The 21,081-nt window shown below is 37.4% G+C and overlaps 2 protein-coding genes and 1 pseudogene across 2 annotated transcripts; all 3 read left to right on the top strand.

The window, feature by feature from the left end:
- Nucleotides 1–2,789: 2,789 nt before the first annotated feature.
- On the top strand, nt 2,790–3,289 carry LOC148566721 (uncharacterized; annotated as a pseudogene).
- Nucleotides 3,290–6,153: 2,864 nt separating this feature from the next.
- Nucleotides 6,154–9,407, top strand: LOC148566720 (protein FAR1-RELATED SEQUENCE 5-like). Its single transcript, XM_088484400.1, has 6 exons — nt 6,154–6,267; nt 6,606–6,665; nt 7,232–7,753; nt 7,840–7,985; nt 8,072–8,151; nt 8,686–9,407. Exons 1-6 carry the CDS (start codon nt 6,154–6,156, stop codon nt 9,405–9,407), a joined length of 1,644 nt encoding a protein of 547 aa, XP_088340526.1.
- Nucleotides 9,408–17,316: 7,909 nt separating this feature from the next.
- Nucleotides 17,317–20,016, top strand: LOC110271430 (uncharacterized). Its single transcript, XM_021122351.1, has 5 exons — nt 17,317–17,435; nt 18,095–18,692; nt 18,823–19,028; nt 19,194–19,485; nt 19,723–20,016. The coding sequence occupies exons 1-5, from the start codon at nt 17,317–17,319 to the stop codon at nt 20,014–20,016; spliced, it is 1,509 nt and encodes a 502-aa protein (XP_020978010.1).
- The last annotated feature ends 1,065 nt before the right edge of the window (nt 20,017–21,081 follow it).

Here is a 21,081-nt window from a genome sequence, read left to right as displayed (position 1 = left end):
AATTTGAAAAAATTTTTTTCTTAAAACTTCACGCAAACAAGTTCGTAACTTTTTTTTTTTATCTATATTTGCATAAATTTGCAAAAAAATAAAGATATTATTAGAATAAGGATGACATTATCTATTTCTCTAATTTTATATAAGCACATTAGATCATCATAATCATCTCTATTCAGAATTTGTGTCTTAAATTTCATAACATATTTTACTTACTTATAGGGTGTGGATACTGGATACCGGCACTATGCTGCCCATTTCTTAATGTAGAGAATAGTTTGAATAAGCAAAAATTCTTCTTAAATTTAAATTTGTTTGCTACTAATGTACCAAAAATAAATATTACAAGTACTCCCAATTAATGACAAGGTACAAGAATTACATCAAGGTTTATTTTGGTCATAAGAAGGTTGAAGGAGTATTAGAATGAAAATGACATTAGCAATCATGCAAATTTTGTATACTTGCTAACAAAAGCAAATCTATTCACTGAAAATTGATCACAATTAAGAAATAGTTGCTTATGGGGTTAATTATCTGAAATTCTGAATAAAATAATATTTTAATAATATCATTACGTCCAAAAAAGCCAGAACAGCAACTATGAATTTATAAGCGAATTCGAGCAAAATGTGAAAATACAGTTACAGTTCCTCAAACAGCAGCCTCTACATTAAAATATAAAAGCGGCAATAATTGCTGTATCTTTTTTTATTCTGTACTATGTTCCCCTCAAATTGTGTGAATTTGTAATTCAATTTCAGTCTTGCTTAATTTGCTTTCAAATTATTGTGCTTTTTATTACTCTCCCCTCTTTTCTTTTTCACGGAATAATAAGTGGATGTTTTTGATAGTGTTTGTTTGTGCGACTGAACCTTATTCTCATCATAAATTAGAAGTTGTACGTTGAATGTGCCGTGAATATAAGTATTATGCTATTTCATTTTCTAGAAGTTCTACTATCATTTGCTCTGTAACTACAACTTATGTTTATCAAAGAATTATGCTATTTCATTTTCTATAAGTTTAATGAAGGGTGTAGTCATAAACAAGGGGTAACATAATTAGGAGAATAGAAAGAAAAAGGGGTAACAAACTCGATAAATTTAAAATAAATGTAATGGAAGAATTGGCACTGACTAAGCTAACTCCAAGCTATCCCAAAACCGATGCTCCTCGAGAATCAAGATGCAAGGAATTAACTAATTAATCAATGAGATTTTCACTTTTATAAGAGGTGCATTGCGTTGCATATATTTAACTATTATGACGATATACATTGGAGTCTTAAATTAGTTTCGAATTGTGACATGCACTGAAGTGGTTTCAATCGAACATTTTTTGCTTATATAAAGTACATTGGAGACTAAGGGCCGAGTGGAGCCCTGGGTCCAAAAAAAATTAATAATAATAAGTTATTATATATGATTTAATTTTTTTAAAAATTTATTTAATATTTAGTTTAATATAAATAAAAATTAAGTTCAATTTAAATATTAATGATTTATAATATCTAAAACGTAAGTAATAATATTAAAAAAATTTGAAAAAGATATTATTATTAATATTTTTAATTAAATAAAATTTTTTAAATCTTATAAAGTAGATATTTTTTCTTTTTGTGACCGTCTTTTTTTATTTATTTGGTATTAATTCTTTTTCTTTTAACTGCTACAACTAAGAAATTTTTTTCAGTTATGACTATTGTAAAAAATAACTCAGAAACAAAATAAAAGATAAATTTTTTGTTAATTGTCTTTTAATTATATTAAAAAAAATTGCTGAAAATTTTGACAGATTCTATTATTGATGAATTTTATGATACAAAGAATTGACCACTTCGTTAGTAAAAAGTACACATATATTTTTTAAATTTTAAAATATATTCTCTATTAGATATTTTTGTAATACATCTTACATTATATAATTTTTTGCATAATTTTTTAATATTATATATGTTATTAACCTCCTATGATAATATTTTTGGGATGCATCCCTGATTGGAGTATTAATTTATCTATATATTTTATATTTTTATTTATATATGAATATATAAATTTTAAAGTGTTATTTAATGGTTAGTAGGGGTTTGATGAATATTTACAGAAACCGAATTAGAGTACAATATTTTATTATTCGCTAATAATAATGGAACATGTAGCATTTAAGTTTAAAAAAAGCGCGGAATTGAGTGGAGCAAAAATTTGGCTGATTTTTTTTGTTATGGAAGAGGTGAAGGTGTTGTGCCGGGTTATAGAAGATGGGGGTGCTACACCAATTTGTGGGACAGCCTTTTGCTCAGATTTGATGTGAAGAAATCAGACCCTCCGAGTTTTTTGTTTTTAAAATTTTGTAAGCAAATCGGAGGGTCCGTTTTGCTTGGAGGATACGAAATTCACTTAAACAAAATCGGACCGTGCGATATCTCCGTGATCAAATCGGATGGTCCGTTTTCTCCGTTGATTTGTTTTTCGAATTTGGTTCTACTAGTCACTGGGTTCGAGTTGTGCATGAGGACTATTTTTTTTAATTTACAATAAATGAAATTGCATGGTCCGTTTTCATTATTATATAGTATATTTGAATTAGGTTAAACAACTCGGTTGGTCCGAGTTGTGTGTGTATATATATATACTTGTGAAGGTGTGCGAACCGTAGACAGCCGACCAGATCCAAGTTTCTTCATCTTGTTCGACTTCTCTTCTTCTTTCTCTGGGTCTGGTGTCTATTTACTTGGGTTGGAAAAAAAGTTGATGGTGAAGTTTCTGTTTTTGTTTAAGTGAGTGAGAGGAATGGATGATAGAGTCCTTTTAAAAGTGTATTATTTTGGTCAGATTTTGTTACAGAAGCCTGAAGGAGTAAAATTTGTTTGTAAAGATCCGTTAGATGTTATTCCCTTCACAATTTCGTTTGAAGAGCTTAAAGGCGTGATTTGTGAGAAGATAGATTCGAAAATGTCAAGAAAAATATCATGTATTTTATACAGATATCATGTTGGGTATTTGGTGGATTCGTTCAATTTCAGACCAAATATATAACGGATGAAGCGAGCATGCAAGAGATGTTTTCAATGTATATTGAAAGTCATGCTCAAATATCGTTCATCGAGTTGTACATTGAATTCGAACAATCTGAGGCCGATCGAAATATTTTACGGGAAGACTACAATAGTGACAGTGAGGAAGAGTTCGAAAGCAATTATGAAGTTGTTGGTCCAGACGGAGATGAAGAGCAAGGTGACGACACTGTGGCTCCGAATGTGACAGACGTGGCAAATGCACTCGCGAACTAGGTGCCATTTGAGGAGCCATCTTTCATGCGAGTTTTGGATTTGGAAGCCATGCATGCTCCAGAGTTTCCGGGCTATATGAGTGCAGGTACCATGGTTCTGAAAACTGGACTGGACTGGCCGGTTCAACCAGAAAAACCGGGAACCGGTTACCTAGCCGGTCCGAGTAACCTAAAAAACCGGATGGCAAAGAACCGGTTAAAAAACCGGTCGAACCGACGGTTAACCGGCAAACCGGAAGAACCGTCCGGTTTTTTGGCGGTTCAGTGGTTTGGAAATTCAAAAGCAAAACGACGTCGTTTTGGCTATTTTTTTTTTTTAAAAAAAAGAGAAACTAGCGGAAGACCTAACTTAACCCTAATCACTCGACACTCACTCACTCAGCAATCCCAAGCTCCCAGCACCCAGCCTCCCCTTTCTTCCCCCCTCACCCACCATTCACCAAGGCCAGCAGCGCCACCGCCGACCAAGCTCCAGAGACCAGATTCCAGAGCGCTCCTCCGTCGCCACCCAGCAGCGCTCCTCAGTCGCCACTCGCCACCCAGCAGCGCTCGTCATTAGCCACCGAAACCACTGCACAACAGCCGCGACCACCACCGCGTTGAGGCCGCCTCCTCCTCGCCCAGCTCGCCGAGCCCGCCTCTCATTCGCCGGTAAGACTGATTTTCTGAGCTCGCCTGTTCTGTTTGAACATGCTTCCTAGTTCCTCTGTTTTTGCTGCTTCTGTTTGCTGCTTCATGAATCTTCAATCTGTTTTTGCTGCTTCTGTTTGCTGCTTCATGAATCTTCAATCTGTTTTTGCTGCTTCTGTGCTTCATGAATCTATTTTTCAATCCAGTTTTGTTGCTTCTGTTTGCTTCAGTGACGAGTATAGGGGTAATTTATGATTCATCCATTGTTTGCTTTCTATTTTTTTGCCATTTTGTTCTTATTGCTTCTTGCCTTTGGTGTTTGATTTGGATCTGATGCTTAGGTAATGTCATAGCTCAAACAGTTTATTTTCACTTTATTTTTCACTTTCTCAGGTCTTCTAACAATATAGGTTTCTATCTGTGCAGGTTATGTATAGTCTTCCTTACCTTCAGCTTTATCGGATATGCCATGCCCTTTATACTGTGTGCAACAATTTGCTGCTGCCTACCTTGCATAATTTCTGTCTTCGGCATTCCTGAGGATTTTTCACCAAACAGAGGAGCCTCAATAGAATCCATTAACGCTCTGCCAGTCTATAGTTTGTTCTACATTAGTTTAGTTGGATTTTTTATTTTCGTTAGTGGATTCTAGGTTGTTGGAATAAGGTAGTTCAGTTTGTAGATTCTAGGTTTGTTGCAAGTTTTGAGAATTGGAAATTTCTCGGTTGGCTGATGCTTTGCTTGCTTATATAAGCTTGGTTACTTCTATTTGTTATTGTGTTTGGCTGTATTAAGTGTGGAAGTTGTTGAATGGATAAGCATTGTAGCTGAAGTTTGTTTGTTTATGCTAAATTTGTACATTGCGTGCTAGATGTTCGATTAAATGCCTCTGTGATGCTTTGAGTTTGAATTATATGTTGTAGTTACCATATAGTTTGAACCACTCTTTGTTTAGGCAAATTGTTCAAGAATAATGCACTTTGGGTTGTCTCTTGATGCTTGTTTAAGTTATGAAACTCATGTTTATCCATTGCTCATGGTAGCTCTTCATGCTTGTGGTTGATGTTATTTTTGTTATGAAAACACCTAAATGAGTGAAATGCTCAAACTTCTTGCAATTTAGGTAATTTCATAGACAAAATGCTTTAATTTTGTGAAGTGATGGACTTTTAATGATAAATTATGAATAATTTATTTTGTGAAATTGTTAAATTTTGAATTTTATTAGTTTAGAAATGATTGAATTTAAATTTTTAAAATTATGTATTGAATTTTTTATGATTTTACTCTATATTTAATTAAACCGGTTCAACCACGGTTCAACCCCGGTTGAACCATTGAACCATTGAACCAGTAACTTGACCGGTTCGATGACCGGTCCGGTTCTCGCAACCTTGGCAGGTACTCAATCTATTATTTGTAAAAGAGTTTATTTAGTCAAGTTTAAGATAAAAATATTTTGAAATAATTAGTATTTATTAACCAGTATTTATTTAGTTATTTAGTTAATTAGGATTTATTAATAAGTATTTATTATAGTATTTATGAAGTTATTTAGGGGATTGGTATTTATTTTTAGTTATTTAGTTAAATTGTATTTATTTAGTTAATTAAGATTTATTAATAAGTATTTATTATAGTATTTATTATAGTATTTATGAAATTATTTAGGCGATTGGTATTTATTTTTAGTTATTTAGTTAGTTTGTATTTATTTAGTTATTTAGTTAATTAGGATTTATTAATAAATATTTATTATGGTATTTATGAAGTTATTTAGGGTATTGGTATTTATTTTTAGTTATTTAGTTAAAGGAAAAGTATGTGGAACCAAAATGGGATCAGCCAAAAAATAAATAAAACAACATTAATCTTAATTAATTTAATTTTATTTAATTTTTAATGTTTGTTATTAATTGCCGTGCTAAATGAAATCACCCCTTGACTAATATGTTTCAAAAACCCAATAACCACTCCTGGGATCACGGAACCCCTCGTTAAGCCCGATTCAAAATTCAGCTTCCCTTTGGTCAAACCCGAATCAAACTTTCTCTTCCCTTTGGTGGCGCAATTCATCGTTACTCTAGATATCATTGACGGTGCCGATTAGAACTTCCTATCGTGACGGTTACGGTGCATGGTTTGGCATTGGTTACATCAGCAGCGCCAACCTCATCTAGTCAAACAATCAAAGACAAGGCTACGTTGGATCACTTCCGGAAGAGAGCATCTTCCATGGCGTTTTCACCCACTGAAGGAGTATCGATTAGTACATTGACCAATCCAACACGAGGTGATGAACAATTCAGTGTGGGTGAATTAGACATTCAAGAGCAAATAGCACGGAAGGTATGTTTCATAAGCTTCTCCTTGGTTGTTATAAATTTTGTAACAACGTGGTATTTGTAGCATTGTTATTCATGCTAATTAGAATTTTTTTTTTACTTTAAAAAGTATATCGTTATCGAAAATTCTGGCACGGTTATATATTGAGCTGATGAAAAAATTGCTACTAATTAAACACTTACCCATCATGTGTAAATCATTAGAATTGCCATCATTAAAGTATGCTTGACTCCCATATTTGTGATGAAATTTTCTTTGATTATTTTTATATGACTCATTCATTATATACTAAGGAATGTTCTTAACTTGACAATGCTTTTTTCCGGTTTCTTTAATTGAAGTTCGACGAAATTACCGATGTTGTTGTGACTAGAAAGGATGAGTTGGATGACAGACACCAGGTTTGAATGTGCTATCTCGATGTTTCTAGTTCATGCTAATTAGATGTTTCTTAAGCGACATTAGACTTTTCACTGTGTTAATTTTGTATTATTGATTAAGAAAGAACATGTGCTCTTTTTGGTAGTATTTATGCCTTGGCAAGGTTTTTATTATGAGATGAGAATATGCTTTGATTTCACACTTCACTTACTTCCATAGGGTAGGATACATCAATTCGGCACATATTTTCAATATAGTATAACTCTATTAGTGAGTGCTTTATGAATCCTCAAATGGTATTAGACCATATAATGACATAGAAGGAAAAAAGTAGATTGATGATTGTACACTTTCTTAAAGTTCAAATATCATTTCTAGATTTATCATGATAGTATTTTACTGAAATTATTCCCAGGTTACTATATAAAGGTGTTTTGTGATTTGTAAACCTATAAACTCTATGTAGATGTTTCTTTAAAATTCAAAAAGCTCATTTATTTGAGATATTATTATAGTATGCTAAGAAATTCTATTAAATACTTATTGTGTTAGGGCTAGTTTAATTCGTATTTAATTCTGTGTATAGACGTTACAGTTGCCGGATCATAGTGGCGTAGGCGAAGAGGAAATTCCAGTTGTAGGAATGAGTTTCGGTTCGTTGCCTCTCGCACAGAAATTTTATGCAAACTATGCAAAGAAAGTTGTGTTCGTTACTAAAATCAGGAACACGAATTTCGACAAGACGCGAAAGGAGTCAAAGATACCGGTTAATCAATCTATTTACTGCACGCGAGAAGGTTATCAAGAGTCTAGGGTGAACGCAGCAACTCGAGCAAACAGAATTATAGCCACGAGATGCAGAGCAAGGATGTATGTCGTGCTGGACAATGAGAATGAATGTTGGGTTGTGTCTAGATTAGAACTGAGGCATTCTCACCCCTGTTCGGCTGAGAAAGCTGTCCACTATCATGAGTACCGGGAGCTGACCATGCATGCTAAGTGTGTCATTACGGATAACGACGAGACTGGAATAAGACCCAACAAGACGTATCTAGCACTGGCAAACGAGGTTGGTGGGTCTGCAAACCTGGATTTTTCAGAAAAGAATGTTAGAAATTACATCACACGAATCTTCGATGCTCCGATGACAATGAGAACTTCCAGGGAATGATGAATTATTTCGTTTGAATGAAGGAGATCAATCCTAACTTCTTTTATGCAATAGATGTTGACGATGCCAATAAATTTAGGAGTGCACTTTGGGTAGATGCAAGGTGCAGGATTTCGTATGAATATTACGGAGATGTGGTGTCGTTTGACACCACATACAGAAGAAACAGGTCTGTATATGTATTTGTGAATAGCAAGAGCAGTTATTTCTTAAATTTCTCTTGTTGCCTCACAGTTGTTTTTGCTCTTTTCACAGGCATGGTCTGCCATTTGCATCCTTTGTAGGTGTAAACCACCATGGAAAGTCTACTCTTCTTGGCTGTGCTTTACTTGGAAGTGAGGAGATCCCTAGTTTTGAGCGGGTGTTCACGTAGTGGGTGAGATGCGTCGGGACTGCACCAAGGGAGATTATCACTGACCAGTGTAAGGTGATGACTGGTGCTATTAGGAATGTCCTACCTGACACTGTTCATCGATGGTGCATCTGGCACATAATGAAGAAATCACAATTCAAGCTTGGTGGATATGCTAGGTACGGAGAACTGAATGCAATGATGAATTGTGTGGAATTCTCCTTCGACTGAATCATTCGAGTCTGATTGGGCTGGTTTCATCAAACAGTTTAAGTTAGGCCAAAACAGATGGTTAGCAGGTAGGTGATGTTAAAATAAATCCCGTCTGTTAGTTTCTAGTTGTCTATTTATTCACCTCATGTTATTTGTGCCACCTTGATTCCGTTCCTATTGTTTTTATAAGAAATGTAGCTGAGTTTTCCACCTCTAACGACAGTGGATGTACCTTTCAGTATATAAACAGATGTTTTTTCTTGTAGTGTGTCTGGATGTTCTTATGCATTTGTTTTTTTGTCAGACCTTTACGCGAATCGACGAAAGTGGGTTCCAATATTTTTCAAGAGTGAATTTTGGGCAGGCATGAGGAGTACACAACGTAGTGAAAGTATGCACGCATTTTATGGTGGATACCTGCATTGCAAGAGTGGGTTGGTTCAGTTCGTCCATGAATACGACAATGTCCTTGGAACCAAGGAACAAAAGGAGCTGGAAGATGATGCTGCGGACTCGAAAGGGGTCATCCCATGTATAGGGAGCACCGGCATTGAGAGACAGTTTCAGCAGGAATACACCAGTAGTATGTTCAGGATTCTTCAACTGGAGGTAAGAAAAAAAACTGATTGCGTGGTTCGATCAATTGAACAAAAGGGAGATACAATTTCTATTACAGTGGACGAGCAGAAGGTATTATGGGGGAAGCCGGTCTACCATACTTTCAGGGTCGACTTTGACCCTTTGAGTCGAAAGGGTCAGTACGAGTGCAACAAGTTTGAATCCGCTGGTATATTATGTTGCCACACCCTTGTGGTCTGGTCATACTACAGAGTTGACATAGTACCGAGCTGCTATGTTCTTCCTCGATGGAGTAAGAATGTCATCTGCAAGCACACTTACATCAAGAGTAGCCATGACGTGGCTCGGAGTGATGAAAGCAACAACTTGTTCAGGCATATGTGTTCAGATTTCTATAAGGTTGCGCAGGAGTTTGTTGCTTGTGATGAGGAAGCAACCATCTTGTGAGCTGCCCTTTGGGATGCAAAGTCCAAGCTGATTGATTACCGTGCCAGCATGTGTTCCACTACTGTTGCTGTGTCTCAGAATACCGTGCCCACACAGAGCACAAGCGGTGCGATTGTACATGACATACAGGGACCCTCAAGAGTCAAAACCAAAGGACGGCCTAAGGGTAAGAGACTTGGAGAAGAGTTGGACAAGTCAATTAAGAAATCAATGCAAAAAAGGAATAGGAAATCACACCCGGTATGTGTTATCTGCGGCTTATATTTTAAATTTTTATATATCAATGGTGTTCTTGATTAATGTATGTTGTTCTGTTTGTGTTGTGCATCTTGTAGGATGAGGTTGACCTTCCGTCAGATAATGATCATCATGGGTCCCTTAATAAAAGATTTGAGGATTCTACTATGTGGAACTCATCGGAAGGTGGCGGATTCATGCACCTGTTGAATTCCTTTAGGCATATATAGATAGGTTTCTTGGTTTGAGTTTGGTGTCATTCTTTACATACAACTTAATAAACTATTCCCTTTTCTGTTTTGTCACCAATGGTTATCATGTTTTATTGTAATCTTTTCAATGAAACAAAAGATAAGACAATAAAAATCACGATTGATAAATGGTTTAAATTTGCCGTGAAAACGGACCAAGAGAATTTAAAACCAAAAAAAAAATTAACAAAACGCATTGATATCTCAGTGCAGTGCACGCAGTCGCTAATGCGTAACGCACGAAACAAAGAAATTATATACAAAACCATCTAATTTACAATGAGAAGAAACATCCGAGTCCCTACCAAAGACACCATCCACCTAAAATCCTACCTACTGTAGCCTGATCACGATCGAAGTCCGTGCAATGCGTTAATTACCAGCAACTTCACAATTCCACCAATAGAAAACAATGATAAAAAAAATAAAGAACACCTCCAATTAGTTAACACCACGCGAGTTAATGAACAGAAGTGCCACTTAAGCATAGACATGACCAAATGGGTTATATACACCGATCAGAGTTCACTCAATATTATTAATGTGCAATGACTTGCTTAATGAACTAGTGAAATCACTAACTTGGAAAAACATTGCTTGAGAATCTTGAAATAATTGATATATGAAACCTGCTGACGAGTATCTAACAAAACATGAGCCACTCACTCATCAACGAAATACTAACAAGTTCAAATGCTTTAAACATGACAAAACATAAAACAAATCCAGAACCATCCAATTTACAATGAGAAGAAATATCCGAGTCCCTAACAAAGACACCATCCACTTAAGATCACACCTACTGTGGCCTGATCACGACCGAAGTCCGTGCAATGCGTTAATTTCCAGCAACTTCAGAATTTGAGCATTAAAAAAAATGACAAAAAAAATAAAGAACACCTCCATTTAGTTAACACCACGAGAGTTAATGGACAGCATTGCCACTTAGGCATAGACATGACCAAAAGGGTTATATACACCGATCAGAGTTCACTCAATATTATCAATGTGCAATGACTTGCTTAATGAATTAGTGACATCACTAACTTGGAAAAACATTGCTTGTGAATCCTGAAATAATTGATATATGAAACCTGCTAACGAGTATCTAACAAAACATAAGCCACTCACTCATCAACGAAATACTAACAAGTTCAAATGCTTTAAACATGACAAAACATAAAACAAATCCAGAACCATCCAATTGACAATGAGAAGAAACATCCGAGTCCCTACTAAAGACACCATCCACTCAGCGGTTTATGATTCATTGTCACCATCAACTTGAGAAAATCACCAACATGAAATGATAAACCTGCAGCGAAACAGGAATTATCAGGCTCACAAGAAACTAGTTTAAGACGGAAAATGCCATATTAAGCTACATAACTCTACCACAAGCAAAACATAGATGTAGTAACGCAGGTGTCTATATTTAAGTTTTCCTACCTAGTAAAAAATTCTACTTTCGTTGTCTTCCTCCCTTTCTCGGCTTTCTTGTGGGTAACCCCACACGCTGCAGCATGCTCTTCGTGCTCGGTGTTGTGAAAGGTGATCTCACAGCCTTAGACTTTTTCCTAGGCTGGTTTCGGTGCACATGATTGCTTTTCAATGCCTTCAGTGCCTTGCTAATTTCTGAATTATGAGGACCCATCACTATGTCTAGCATGATCTCCTTCCTAAACTCCTGTACAACGTCCTGCATGGCAATTACGTGTTGGAGGGTAATTTCAAAAACGAGAAAGAAATTGACTACAAATGGTTTCAACCTAATTGTTATGACATATTTAAATTCACCTGGTCCCAATGCTGCAATGGCTTATCCAAACCCCAAAATTGCATGAATTTGATGACGAATACACCACAATCACAGCTACATGTACAAACACAGAATATTACTTCCAACCATGATATCATTATCAAGTGAAGTGCTATTAAGAATATTGTTAGGTGTATATTTAACTGACCCGTTATCCTGTTGTGGGACGCTAGCATAGAAACGAGGTAGGCCGTTCTCCGTGTGCTCATATGCGGGCATAGAGACTTTCGTCATGTCTTCAATGAGTCTCCCTTGGAGATCAGCAACACGTTAGGAATCATACAGTTTCAATTACCAAGTCTAACATCGAACTAATTGGTTGTCGTATATCTACCGCATAAGCATGTACTTTTAATCTTTCATTGTTAGGCACTCCTGTATTCATACTATCCAGTACCCATAGCCTTTTTTGAGCAATCTCAAAGGAATACAACCACCAATGTCGATCGATACAGACTGAGGCAAACCACTACGATGGAAACAGCAATATAAATTTACATGATCAAGTTAGTCACCAAATAGATATAGTTGCAGAATTTCTAACACATTGAACGTGTTGCGATACATCCATTGAAATGAAAGCCAACGACATCTCAATTAAGCACACGCAAATTCAAGTGACTGAGACACGAAAACCAAAAACCATATTCAGAACCATCCAATTGACAATCAAGGGGAACATCTTATTGCCTATCACAAGGAACATCCAAGTAATAAACAACAGGTTGTAAGTACTTAAACCAAAACATCAACCTTCAAGCGTTAGCTAATACAAGAACCATACAGTTTTTTTCATGTAGCGAATTAACTTACCCATTTTTGCATGGAAGCTGCTATCTTGTCAAAAAATCTCGAATCATCACCAAAGTGAGGACCCAGCCCCACATAACTAATGGTGGGACCCTCCCTGAAGTAATCCAAGTTCCTCTTCTGCAACACAGTTTCCTGTTAAAAAGGCACTATTTAGGTCCAGATCTCAAATCATTATCGATTAGAATCCGCAAATTCGTGCATACCAAAAAAAATTTCGGGAGGAATACAGTAAAAGTCATTCTTAAACCGCATCGATTCTGAATCATTAAAGGTTGAACAAATCTACTGAACGATCTGCATAAAAAAAGGTTAAATTGCGTTAGCGTCATCTATTTTATCCACTATACATATTAAGAAACATATTCATTATATCAATGTGTTAGTATGTTATACTTACGTTGCTGGTGACCCAGTGCCAGGGCAGCAGTGAGCAGATGTCCTCTCGGACCAAAGATAGATGCTGCCTTCCCTCATAAGACGCCAAAACCTGCCTTTGCTCCAACGATCCATTGGCCACCCATCGTCGCACTCGCTCCTCATCATCCTCGTCGATCTTTCGCCCTTTCAGAAGTGGATGCACCTTTATATGAGTACATTGGGTATACTTCTGTTCCGTCCCAGCATTGCCCAGTGAGATTTGCTTGCTTGGTGGGCTAGGAGTCATGCAAGATGGATTGGTTGGCATCACGGCCTGTAATGGCCTCGTGTTCTGCAGTTGCTCAAAGTATTTCCATATTCGTTCACTCTCGGGGTCTCTGTTCAATAGGAAATTGGGATTACTGCAAGTAACTCAACCGATGTTAGAGAAATGGCAGCTGTATATGGATACAATCCCTAATTCACTAACAAGCAAAATAGACCACAAAATGAGATAGTTTTGGTTAGGAGACTTGCCCGTCGAACTCCCATTCTTCATATTTCACTAGCGCAACGGAGAGTGTTCCTGCATCGGAAACTACAGAGACTGGTGTTTCATGGCTTCCCTTGTCCTGATTGAGGTTGCCTTCTGTTGGTTCCTCCTTTGGTTTTTTTTTCAACTCCCTAATTATAGAGTCGGCACATCCGCTTGGCAAGAGGCTCATTCTCCTCATCATCATCTGTGCTACTTGGGAGATCCTTTTCCTTAGATTTTTTTGGGGTGCACCTACGTGGTTGGTCCTTTTCAGCCCCCCTTTTTTTGTGCAGCTCCCCTGTTAGGCTGTTTTACGTACAACAATTAAGTTGTGTAAAGAAACATCCAAGTACATTCAAATGAACCTAGTACACGTAATCAAAGCTAGTCGATTATTTAAACCGTAGACAACAGTAATCGTATACTCACCCTCGGGCTAGTTTCTGATTGTTCGGTGTGCCATGAACTTCTCGTTGTTGGAGGTGGAGATGATGTACGTCCCCTTGGTCGTCTTTCCTTTGAAACCTGCTTACTCTCTCCACCGACTGACCTCCCCTGTTTGAAGCAAGAGCATGAACCAAATTAACAATGGCGAAGTAAGCTAGTTAGCATGCTAAAGCAGTAAAGTGTGATTACCCTTGGAAGCACCGATTCCTTTTGCCGACGCTTCTGTGGTTCCTTTTTCCCTGGTTTCCTCCTGGCAGCTTGTGGTGACCGGCCCTTTATGTCGTCACCTCCCCCATGTCTAGTCAAAAGGCGCCCCTGAATTAAGAAACGAAGAGAAGCAATGGTTTTAATCAACCCCCAAAGCACCACCATACCAAAAATCGAAAACCGAAAAATAAAAAAATAAAAAATAAAAAAATCTCAAACACACGGGATCAACGACATCTGCCTAGCACAACTGACAAGAAAGAAGAAAACATAAAAACTAATGATTTAGTTGTGAAATTGAAAAACGTAATTCATTTTAGTTTGTCTATTGAGCTCCGACTTACATAACGGCATAAATTAACCGATTATGAGATAGAAACGAGTACCTCGGATAGAATATATTGCGCCTGCTTTTCAAGTCTCTCCGAGGTCCACACATCGAGCCATGGCTCATGCTCAAGAGAGTTGTCAAGCACACCGTATTGCAGACGCTGAAAATAGAGTATCTACACAGAGGATGGACCCAATTTAAGTTATACATGACGAAAAACCACGCTGAATATACTCTTAAGTTGAACAGTTAGCATAAGATATGGTTCAAGATTGTATAAGGCTCGCAATGATTCGGTATATTGCAACGGGACATAGAACTTGTCACAAGAAACATTCAGATGAAATCATACACGAAACCATCTAAAATTAGTGAACAATGATTCAAGTAATTCAGCAACATATCAGTATATCACATACAAATAACAATACTAGGTCCTGAGCTCTCCAAACTAATGTATAGGAAATTAATTTTATACAATTTATGATATTCATAAAAAAAAGGCAAACATAATTTATTAATGGTCATTGTGTCCTACCAGCATGACGAACATGCAGCCTTCACACGTTTTGTTCCCTTTCATCTTATACTTCTCGACTGCTGTGTTGAACCACTTCAGAATCTCCAACGGGCAATTGAATCTCCGTGGATCAGAAACATCTAACACGGGATAGATGTGCCATGGAGAAAGTACCTATTGAGTGGTGGGGCACAGGAACATCTTCATCACTACCAGTATGAAATATCTCCTAAACTCCATCCTATCTGACTCTGTCGCCATTCGACAACTGTAGACTAAATCCCGGAGCTTGGTTATGCTCCGTCTATGGAACCGATTTTTGATGGCGACATGGGACAGATTACTCTCATCCAGTGCTGGAAATGGATCCCCTGCAATATGTTCATGTGTTATTCCATGTTAATATGTATGCATAATCAAACATATTTACACCAGCACGCCTACGTAGGACTAGGTAAACAAGGTAGCATAAGTTACCTCCCGACGGAATGCCAAAAACCTTCCCGATTAACTCGGCATTCAGGCGGATGTTGCCAATGTCGAGTATAAAATTTCTCGGCTTAACTTGGTATGACTCAGCTAGGTGAACCATGATGGCTTGCTTTACCGACCAATTTGGAACAAGCCTCAAGAATCCGAAGCCAATAAGATCAATCTCGGCAAGCTTCTCAACGGAATTATTTTTTGACAGCGTGCTCATCATGTCATGTATGTAGCTGGGCGAGCAATGGGACTCTAACAATTTCTGCTAATTGTTACACTAGTTGTAAGTCACACATAAGATAATGCCTGAATGGTAAAAAAGTGAATGCTAGAAATCATTTTACCTTTTTCCCCATTTTGCTTGGGTTTTACTTCGAGTTAATCCTGCTGAGGTCCACAAGAAACAGCCCCTCAAAACTGCATATAGGAAAACAACAACAATTTTAGCAGCCAATTTACAGTCATTACATATAATAAATTATTTCCATAAACATACAGAGATGGAGAGAAAGAAACTCTTTTTTCATCCCCTTCATAATTGAAACATGATGCAACAAAACATCACCATCTTATGACAAATCAGAAGAAATCATAATAAAAAACCATACTTTCAAGAGCTTGTCAAAAATCTGAAACAAAGAAAAAACACCCTATTTATAATAAAATTGATCTCATTTCATTAATTATCTCTAATGTAAACTCAAATTTAAGTTCATTTTATTCTGTTTCAACAATCAACCCCACATTTAATTTCAAATTAAATTTGGCCCCATAAATTATGTAGCGTGACTTTAATTAATTTGGACGACTGTAATTGTGGAGGCATGTGTTACGAGGAACTACAAACTCAAACATCAATTATAAGCTTGAGCTATCCTGAGTCTCCTATAGGACACGTTCCCTATTATGTGCTTTCTAGACACCTAAGACATCAAACAAGGTATTTGATAAAATTAAAACCACTTATTAATTTAAAAATCTAACACACAATAATCTGATAAGTTGATAATATAAAACTCTTAAAACTATTATAGCATAGAATTAAACTCATTCCCTCCCTCTTTATAACGTTATATTGAGATATGGCAAAGCATCAAAATGATATCCGATCTGTTCTTTCAGTAATTTGCTCCTCACAATAAATAGCTCAACTCCCACCAATTAAGTTCCTTCAGCCTCTGAGAAGCAAACTGTTCTTTTCAGAAAAAAAGTGGAAAAGAAGGTTTTGATTGAACAAGAACAGCACCTGAGAGCCTTTACACTTTTTAGTACCTTCAAGTTTCAATTTTTTAATAGAAACGTCCCCTAATTTAGCAATATCAAAGAATATCTCATATGAACACCATTCATAGTATCTAAATCATATAGCAGAACAAAAACATCTAGCCTCTAACAACTATAATTACAACATCCAACCCAGATAAAAGCATCATCCAAACTCTACCAATAAGCAACATTCGAACAAAACATCAACAACATCCCATATCTAATTAGAATCCACCCAAATTCAATTAGCAATCAATAAACATACTTACTTGTTTATTGATTTTGCAAAACTCCAAAAACAGGAAACACATGCAGCTGCAATATTTTGCCAAGAACCAGTGATAACCCAAAATTGTGTTACCTGATCCGTTCAACCTGGAAAAGAACATCCATCAAATTAGAACTCACACGAACCACTACAACAAAACACTCTCTAATTCCCTTTTCAAGACATGCATATGAAGTCAAAGGAAACATCTACCATACTTACCAATTAGTGAGCCAAACCGAGGAATTCCAGGCTGGAGGAGTCGAGGTTAAAATCACCGGACGACGCAGGTGCACCAGGAAGTTTTGGCGGCGCCAGGAAAACCCACATGCAACGGCAAAGCGGCGTCGCTCTTGTTGCGAGTTTGGAGGCGCAATGGTCGGAGAGGCTCGGCGCGGCGTTGAAGCGGCTGGAGAAGTGAGGGAAGAAGGTTGCGCGCAGGTAGCTTCAGTGGAGGAGGGTTGCGTGATGGTTTCAGAGGCGTGGCGTGGGATGTAGATGCTTTTTAAATTCTGTGGTAAAACGGTGAAAAGGAAGTAGGGTTTTTAGTGACGGTGAATATGGTTTACCCTGGGTCATTTTTTGGATGGTGCTGGATGTGGTTTGGGCTTTTGGGTCCCAGCCCAGGCACATTTGGCTGGATTTTGGCTGATTGGCTTTTTGTTCCCTAGCTTTACTCTTAGTTAAATTGTATTTATTTAGTTATTTAGTTAATTAGGATTTACTAATAAGCATTTATTATTGTATTTATTATAGTATTTATGAAATTATTTAGGCGATTGGTATTTGTTTTTAGTTATTTAGTTAGTTTGTATTTATTTAGTTATTTAGTTAATTAGGATTTACTAATAAGTATTTATTATGGTATTTATGAAGTTATTTAGGGTATTGGTATTTATTTTCAGTTATTTAGTTAATTTGTATTAATTTAGTTATTTAGTTAATTAGGATTTATTCATTAGTATTTGTGATAGTATTTATTTTTAGTTATTTAGGCGATTACTATTTATTTTTAGTGATTTACTTAATTTGTATATATTTAGTTATTTAGTTAATTAGGATTTATTAATGAGTATTTGTTATAATATTTATTTTTAGTATTGATTTACTTTTAATTTTGGTCATTACACAATCGTTTATTAAATACTTATAGTATGGCTGCCGTCCTGGCAGAAGTTTCTTTTGTCGCAGATGGTGAATTCGCTGTGGGGATAGAATTCAGTTCTAGGAAAGCTGTTATTAAGGCGATGAAGGAGTATACCCTCCGAAGAAGTGTAGACTACCAGGTGTACGAATCGGAGTCGTTGACATTTTATGCGAAGTGTACACAGTACGGGTCAGGGTGTGATTGGCTTATCAGAGTTAGCATGATCAGCAGAAAGTACTGTTGGGTTATTAGGAGGTACAACAGCAGTCACACTTGTACCAGAGCAACCATTTCTCAGGATCATTCGAAGCTGGATTCAAATACAATTGTAGAAGCCATAAAGCCGTTGGTTGAGGCTGACCCCTCGTTAAAGGTAAAATCAGTTATTGCTGAAGTGCAGTCGAAGTTCAACTACACCGTCAGTTATCGGAAAACTTGGTTGGCTAAGCAAAAGTCAGTTGAGAAAATATTTGGAGGTTGGGAAGCACCGTACGAAGCGTTGCCCATATGGTTCGAGACCATGTGTCATAAGGAGTCGTCAGCTGTTGTACATTTTGAGACTATGCCTGCATATCAAGGGGATGACTTGGTAACTGATATCCGGGTATTGCATCGAGTCTTCTGGAGCTATTATCCCTGCATTAGAGCATTCAGACATTGTAAGCCAGTTGTCCAGGTGGACGGGACTCATTATATGGAAAGTATAAGGGTTCTTGTTAGTGGCCGTTTCCCAGGATGGTAACAACAATATCGTCCCGATTGCATTTGCTATTGTCGAGGAAGAGACTTCTGATGCGTGGCACTTTTTTCTTAGTAACCTGCGTCAACATGTTGTGACTCGGGATGGTGTCAGACTTATATCAGACCGACATGATTCCATTGTGGAACGCAGTAACGGAGCTTGGTCACCTCCTAAAGCTTTTCACATGTTTTGCATCAGGCATATAGAGTCAAACTTTCTGAGAAAATTTAAGGCACCGTATCTTCAAAAGCTTGTCGTCAATATAGATAACATTAAGTTCTTCAAAGTTCGTTATTAACATAGTTGCGATAAATATAAACTTCGTGAACCTTATCTTTTGTCTGGTATCTGATATTGTGCAAGATATTCGAGGACGGTTCGCGAGTATGAAGTGTGGTACCAGCGTTTGAGAGAGCGGGGTGAGGCGTACACTAACTGGTTAGACCGTATACCCCGTGAACAGTATGTGTTGGCATTCGACAGTGGTTACCGATGGGGTCACATGACGACTAATCTAGTGGAATGCATCAACTCAGTCTTGAAAAGTGCACGCAATCTCCCCATCACTGCACTTGTGAAAGCAACATTCTACAGACTTAATGAGTTGTTCACACGAAAAAGAGCCGAGGCAGAGGCTAGGATCAATGCTGGCCATGTTTTTTCTGAGCATGTGACCTCCAAAATTCATGCAAATCAACTTGCATCAGGATACATTTAGGTTAATTGCTTCGACAGGCAGAATGAGGTCTTTGAAGTGCGCGAGATGCCAAGTGGAGTGGAGTATACTGTTGACCTCCGTCGTCAACGATGTGACTGTGATGAGTTCCAGGTGGATCGGATTCCTTGTCGGCATGTGTTTGCATGTTGTGCAAATCAATGACTAGATTGGCAGGTGTATGTGCATGATGTTTTTAAGATGGACCAAGTTAGACGCGTTTATCGGGCTAGGTTTAGGCCACTCGGGAATCCAACTATGTGGCCTTCTTATAATGGTCCTCGATTCGTACCGAATCCGTATCTGAGACACGTTTCCAAAGGTCGCCCCAGGATGACGCGCTTCTTGAATGAGATGGTCACACAGATGTTACGTCGTCCAAGGCGATGTAGGCAATGTGGGGCTGAGGGACACAGTCGTAGTAGATGCCCTCAGGGAGGTGGTCCAGGTACTGACCATAATGCGCAATAGATTCATATGATATTTGAAAAAAATGTAACTTATGTACGTGTACTTTATGATAATTGAATCATTGTAACCTTATGTACATGTACCTTATGATAATTGAATCATTGTAACTTGTGCCAATGTACTTTATGATAATTGAATCATTGTAACCTATGTCCAAGTAAAGATTCACATGCAAACTCATCATACGTATAATTGTTTAATGAAATTTAGGAAATTCAACTGAAACATACAATACTTAGTTAGTACTTAGGAAATTTTAGTCATACATAAATAGTTAAAGTATACTTGATGAAAGATAACTGATACACAGAGAAAACTAACTACACCACAACTACTTCCTCGCTGTCCACTTTCCAAAGTTCACAAGGTTCTTGCATTTCTTCGCGGCTTTTTTGAACACAGACAGCGTGTATCGACTCGCGCTATGACGCGGTGGATCAATCCTGAGATTGTAGCATTTGCCTGTCTTATCTGGAGTACTTTTGTCACCTGTATATAATGCAATCAGACCAAGCAAGTATATAGTATAATCAACCTTAACCAACATACCAGTACATGAATATAATATCATCAATTGACAAAACAAGCATATAATTTAATCATTCCTACCCAACAGACCATACAATACTATGATAACATCAATTGACTGAAGAAGTAAAGCAATATTGAACCTGCATCATTACGAGATTCTTCATCCTGGTCCATGTCCTCATCTTTTTCCTCCTCCGTGTCCTCGTCCTCATCCCCCTCGTCTTCCTCGTCATCTGGCTCATCCACTAAGTACTCATCAGTCTCATGCTCAAATGTCTTAGCATTTTCTTCAATCAAAGTCATCGAAACACGGTTTGAGTTTTGACTATTCAGAACTCCTCGACCACCGTCACTCCTACTAGAATCACCAGATACAAACCCTCTAGAAGCACTTGAGTAGGTGAGAAATGGATACCTCGCGTCAAACGAATGCCTACCCACCATGAAGTCGGCCTGATGGCCATGTTGTGCTTGGCCGGCATCTGAGGCCATGAACCCAAGCAACTAGCTAAAAGAACCTCCGTCCCCTGAGTC

This window comes from Arachis ipaensis, chromosome B4 (genome assembly GCF_059453495.1).
Source record: "Arachis ipaensis isolate K30076 ecotype BB chromosome B4, ASM5945349v1, whole genome shotgun sequence".
In the NCBI taxonomy this organism is placed as follows: domain Eukaryota; kingdom Viridiplantae; phylum Streptophyta; class Magnoliopsida; order Fabales; family Fabaceae; genus Arachis; species Arachis ipaensis.
This window is presented reverse-complemented; position numbering and strand designations above follow the sequence as displayed.